The sequence below is a fragment of the Rhizomucor pusillus genome (assembly GCF_041956525.1).
Source record: "Rhizomucor pusillus strain CBS 183.67 unplaced genomic scaffold VTP01scaffold_37, whole genome shotgun sequence".
Lineage (NCBI taxonomy): Eukaryota > Fungi > Mucoromycota > Mucoromycetes > Mucorales > Lichtheimiaceae > Rhizomucor > Rhizomucor pusillus.
This window is the reverse complement of record NW_027192178.1, coordinates 20,734-26,267: the sequence shown is the minus strand read 5'-3', so window position 1 is coordinate 26,267 and position 5,534 is coordinate 20,734. Positions and strand designations below refer to the sequence as shown.

At 43.2% G+C, this 5,534-nt stretch overlaps 3 protein-coding genes and 1 non-coding gene across 4 annotated transcripts; 1 reads left to right on the top strand and 3 right to left on the bottom strand.

Annotated features, from left to right (window-relative positions):
- VTP01DRAFT_7282 (uncharacterized protein) lies at positions 1–327 on the bottom strand (the record flags this gene model as incomplete). Its single annotated transcript, XM_069386277.1, has 1 exon — positions 1–327. A coding segment is annotated over one exon (327 nt), but the record flags the coding sequence as incomplete, so codon positions are not given.
- Positions 328–534: 207 nt separating this feature from the next.
- VTP01DRAFT_t109 lies at positions 535–605 on the top strand. The gene has a single exon. It is a non-coding gene; the product is annotated as a tRNA-Gly (tRNA).
- Positions 606–3,868: 3,263 nt separating this feature from the next.
- VTP01DRAFT_7281 (uncharacterized protein) lies at positions 3,869–4,052 on the bottom strand (the record flags this gene model as incomplete). Its single annotated transcript, XM_069386276.1, has 2 exons — positions 3,869–3,904; positions 3,975–4,052. The coding sequence occupies 2 exons, from the start codon at positions 4,050–4,052 to the stop codon at positions 3,869–3,871; spliced, it is 114 nt and encodes a 37-aa protein (XP_069234435.1).
- Positions 4,053–4,239: 187 nt separating this feature from the next.
- On the bottom strand, positions 4,240–5,405 carry VTP01DRAFT_7280 (uncharacterized protein; the record flags this gene model as incomplete). The annotated part of the gene is made up of 5 exons (XM_069386275.1): positions 4,240–4,392; positions 4,453–4,620; positions 4,678–4,956; positions 5,010–5,196; positions 5,392–5,405. 5 exons carry the CDS (start codon positions 5,403–5,405, stop codon positions 4,240–4,242), a joined length of 801 nt encoding a protein of 266 aa, XP_069234434.1.
- Between the last annotated feature and the right edge of the window lie 129 nt (positions 5,406–5,534).

Below are 5,534 nucleotides of genomic sequence, written 5' to 3'. Positions count from 1 at the left end.
AGCAGGAGCAGCAGCCTTCAGCTTAGGGGCGTGCTTCGAGGCAGCCGACCCGAGGGTAGGTGCCTCTGAAGCAGAGGCCTGGTCTGCTACACCCTTAGGGCGTAGGAGCTGAGTTTGGAGAGCAAGCAAAATTTTTGCCTGCTCTTCGTTGGGCTTTTCCGCGCGCGCCAACTGGGCCCGGAGGTCCTCAACAAGTCGTTGGAGTGAGCGTATCAACTCCATGTGAGTTTCGGTGACGGTGGCGGTGGTGGCGGTTGGAGTGCTAATGACTCCAAAGTCGAAGTTGGTGAGGGGGGTGTGGGGATCGAATCCCAGTGGCTGGTCCATTGTCAGTAGGTTGCTAATGGCAATGGAACTGGTTGTTCGTTTTGGCGAATTCCGCAGTGATTCGAACAAGAGTGGTGTGTCCCGTTGTGGCCGATTGTTATATGTATTTTTTAGGGTAGGTTGCTTATACGTTTTCACGGTTTTTTCAGTTCGCGTTTCAAGCGTCTTGCTCATAAAGTAAACAATTGGCTTACTCTCCCAAGAAAAGCGCGGATGGTTTAGTGGTATAATATCCGCCTGCCACGCGGATGACCCGGGTTCGATTCCCGGTCCGCGCAAAGATACTTTGTCATTTGTCAGCACGGACTTATCCCGTTTCCTTTTTTGACACTTCGGCGTTGCGCGCCGCTCTCGTGCACGGACTTTTGCATTTCCTTTTTGGTTCCTCTCACCGCTTGCCAAGTCGTTGCCTCTTTGGAATATATCTCCATGTCACAACGCTTAGCATTCATTATCTAGATTTTCCTTTTTGTATGTAATATCCTCGTTATTTTTAGTAGTTGCAAAAGGTATAAATACCTAGCAAAAACATAGAATAAACGACACGGAACTACCATCTATCTTCGTTGTCTTACCTTCGTGGTTCTACCTTTGTCTTCCTTTATTTGTGGTCTTTCTTCGTGGGTTGTAACGCTAAAAGAAATAGCATTACGACACTCTCTTAAAACACCTTTCCTTTTTGAATCCATTACCATAGCACAAACCATTGAGATACTACTAGCCCTTCCTTTTATTACTAGATGTCCGTAGAGCTAAAAAGCAGTATAAATATCCCCATAGACAAAAGAATAAATAGACACTTAACTATTACCCTCTTACATCGTCATATCTCCTTTGTGACAAGCCTTTGTGGGTTCGTAGCGCAAAAGATTAGCATTACGACACATTTGTCGTAGGCTGACTTTGGTTCTTTCCCGTTTTGGCTGCCTCGCCGTTCTTTGGACATCTTACCTTTTCGACATGGATATCCTTCGCACTTGTATACCTATGTATTCATAGCTATCCCAATATGATTATAAAACCGAAGCACAGAAAAAAAGGTATAAATACTGGAGAATAATAGAAGAATAAAGAACGACTTTCTGCTCGCTAAATTTTCGTGTCTTCGTGGTCCATTCTCTTGTTTCTTTGTGCGAGTTCGTAGCGCAAACAAGAAGCGTTACGACACAAGGAAATGTGTCGTGACGCTGTCGTAACACTTTTTGCCTTGTGCTACGAGCTCACGCAGTAAAAAGATCACACAGAAATCAAGGCCTTCCGGGTTTGTCCGATGCCCTTGTTTCTACACTTTCTGCACTCTTATTTATACCTTTTGCAAGTGCTAAAATATAATTGATACTATTGGTAAATCTATGGAGAAGGTACAAAGGAACAAAAGAATAAAAGTGCGCCTGAGATCAGACGAGAGCACCAATGATAGTTAATGCGTATTGTCATAGCAATTACATGACAGCAATGGTAATTGTTGACAATGTCGCATTCTTATTGTCAGTACCAAAAGGTCGCGACAACACAACCTCCCAAGAATTGTGGTCGTCCTCGAGCACATGGACGGGCAGGAATGGAACTAAGCGTGTTGACGCTCGGAGGCACGGATCGCCTTAGGGTCATACCTGACTTGCGTAACAGGACTTGCAGAAATGACAGGACGCAGACGATCGGTGTGAACCCAGGATGTACATATGGGGTGGTCGCTCGACCGATCTTGATACAATAATTATCTGCTATCCAGAAAGGTTCAGAAACTTTTATATGTGTCCGTACTTCAAGCGACCAGCCCGTATTCTCAAAAACCTGCGTAGCCTCGCGGAGCGGGGACTTCAACGGGAAGAACATCATACGTGTGGTTCTAGATGACCTCCTATGGGTACAGAAATTATCTTCCATACTCTTATATATAAAGCAATCAGAATTGACGATATTAATAGTTCTTTGCTTAAGAATATTTTGTATTTTTTTCAGAAGTTTTTCACTAATATACACATGTAGTTCATGTTCCATTCATATTCCATAAGACAGCTTATTTCACATATAAGATTTTTCCTCGAAACCTTTTGGGAATCTATTTTAATAATAAATACAAAATTCAATTTTCGGTAATTTTTAAATTTTAAATTAACTTTGTAAAAACAAAATATTCCAAGTAATTTAGAAAGGTTTACTAATACAAATATAAAATAGACAGCTATCAAAATATACAAAATTGGTGCGATACCGATTTATCGCCTCGGCTGGAAGGATTTTTCATGTGCTGCAGGCATCCACACTGTGAGTGGGCGCACTATATCGTCGTTGCAAAAACCGACTTCGTGGAAATGGTGGGCCAAAGGGCACTGCAAACCATGTTTTACCAATTTGAATACGTCTATCACCCAATTTGGAGGTGTGGTACCCATATTTTTTTATTTAGGCATTTCAGACAGCATGAAAAATTATGCGGAATTGATATAGAAACCATGGGCAGAAATCTCGATTTTACGTAGTAAAATTCGGCATTGTGGACATGCCATTTTCATCGCGCCGTTTCTCCGCCGGAACGCATCCGATTGGTCTGGGGTCTTCGCCGGCTAAAAATATTTAGCTGTCGCTTTCCGGTGGCACGCGAAGTACCAAATTTGGTCAACCTATTGCGGAGAAATCAGCCTCTGAAATGTGGTGACCTATATTGACCATGATCCTGTTGCACTTTATTGTTGTAACAACGTATATTTATATCTACTTACAAGGAAGCTTCTGGAGAATACAGGAAGTGTACAAGTCTATGGAAATCTTCGTAGCAGCTTGGTGAAACTAGCTCCCCTTAGCGAGTATCTTCCCGATAACGCTGGAATTTTCCTCCGAGCCAGCCAATCAGACACGACTTCGGCGTAATGGTTTTGCTGGCTTCACTGGAGGACGCATCGAGTTTCAGTATGGTTTCAGGGAGGTTTCAGTAGGATTCTAGCAGGAACTGAAATCCTGCTAGAATGCGTTTCCCGTATATGATATAGCACGTAACCCTTTTATGGGTTGGCCTAGAATGACCAATATGGTATATCTTAGGAATATTTGGGGGCCAGCGGCTAGCATGCTTATTGGATAAGAAGTATGTTCGTCCTTTGCTTGTTATTGGCCCGATTACACTCCTTATGATTCGCTGGGAATATGATGAGTCAACAGCAGTAGGTACCCGTACGGGCATATCCAAATGAGAGTTCAAAGATGCAGTAAAAGTGTATATTATTTGGTGCAAAACATTATTCATTTTATTTGTATGTTTCCTTCATTCATGTCGTAAAAGTACCCGAAAGAAAATCTAGTCGACTTGTTAAAGGAGAGAAAAAACGACGTCTTGAGAAAGCGAGATGACCATTGCATTGAAGCCGTACACAGAGTAAAAGCCAGTCGAAAAGGTGAAAAGAATAAAAGCAAAGGCTTGCTAGAACCTTGAGTTGGAAGCGTAAGACCTTGGAGTATCGCAACTACCTATAGGTTTTGAAAATTAGTAAAGTTGTTGAGAAAATTTTTCAGTGAGATACTTGCCAAGGCCCAAGGTGTATATCTATGCTTGCTTGAGTCGTTGCTTTGCCATAAAGACCTGCTCGATACTTTGCGAGTTAGTAGCTTCCTCCGTTGTTCCAGTGCTCACTCAGTTCTCTGTTTCTCACGTGGGTCAATATCAAGTTCTCAGTTCCCAGGAGCTCAATCTCAAAAGTGGTCATCTCAAAACTCATGCGTATCGGCATTGCTGAATGGAAACTCTTCCTCAAACCAAAACTGGACAGATTGACGAGCCCTGAAGCTTGCAGATGACTTGTGGACGGGTCTGAATGGCAGAGATGAACAGTAGTGGACGCAAAAAGAAGAGGCAAATAGATTAAGTGCGGAGAAGAGAGACAAGGGTTACGTGTTCGCCCGCAGGCCTAAAAAATCTCAGCTGTGTACTTCTTTATTTGTAAGTCCAAGCTGGTAAGGTCTCTTTGACTTAGCAGTCAGGCTGTCTGGTCCGGCAACAACTGTCATTTCTCCAGACCAGTGCTGTCTGCGACCTGACTCATCGTCGAGCTTCTCGAAGAGCTGGTTTGTCTAATTATGAATGGTGTTAAAATAAGGTCAAAATGTCGCGAAAATATTCATAATACTTGCTTCGTCACTGCGCCAAGTGGGACGACAGATGATACTATCTTCCTCTGTGTCTGACATGCACCCGGCAACGAAGAGCGGCTCCACCCTCTTGACATCTGAGCCAAGTAGCTCGCGTATGCCTCTATCATTTTGGAGCTTCTCAAAGGCGACCTTGCGATCGTTTGCAAGCTACGTAGAACAGATATGAGTAAAATGTATCTTTCTTTGCAAAAATGCATAACATACCCTGTTACGAGCTGCTCGCTTTCTGACCTTCTCGTTTCGAAGCTGCTTGTCCTCATCGGAGAGCGTGTCATCAGATTTGGAATTCAGGAACTGCTTATGCAAACGTTCAGAGATAACCTTCGCATCCCATTTGTAACTGTTGTACTCTTCTTCGTTCTTAAGCCAATCCGAAATGGCATCAGTGACCTTCTTATTGTCCCTATGGGTCCAGGCTTCGCCAAAGTCCCACGAAATCGTCTTCTCTTCCCTTGTCTTCCCATACCCTTCTCGTAGAAGGTCCTAAAAGTAAATTAGCAACAAAGTATACAGTGTTGTCCTTGAAATGAGCATACAGAGACTGCGACATCCCGGCGACTGAAACTGGAGGTATCCGCCGACTTTTTTCTTGTGAACTCGTCGAATCGAGGCTCCAGTTCGCGATGCTTTCTCTTGAGATCGTTGACTTGCGCAAGCAAGTCAGCTATCAAGGCAAGGACTACAGTGCTGTCATTGTCTCGAGATTGCTGGAAATCGCATTGGCTAGCTTGCATAATGTTGAGCAGAAAACAAGCAAAGTAGAATAAAGATATAATGCTCGTTTATTGAAAACGCTCTTTATATACGTTTCTCGAATCTTCTAAGCTGCCAAAGACACTTTGATGCCTTTGACGGATCATCGGTTCAAATATGGCAACCAAATACTCATGTCATAATGTCGTTGCTTGGCGCTCATACCTCGCAATTTTCATCGAAAAAGTCAATTTATCCGATGAGAATAGTAAGCCGAGAGTAATAGCTCCAAATAGCAAACTGCTTCCGGAAGCAATGACTTCATCGATAAAAATAACTTGGCATGCTCCAAGGAAAAGTTTATGACC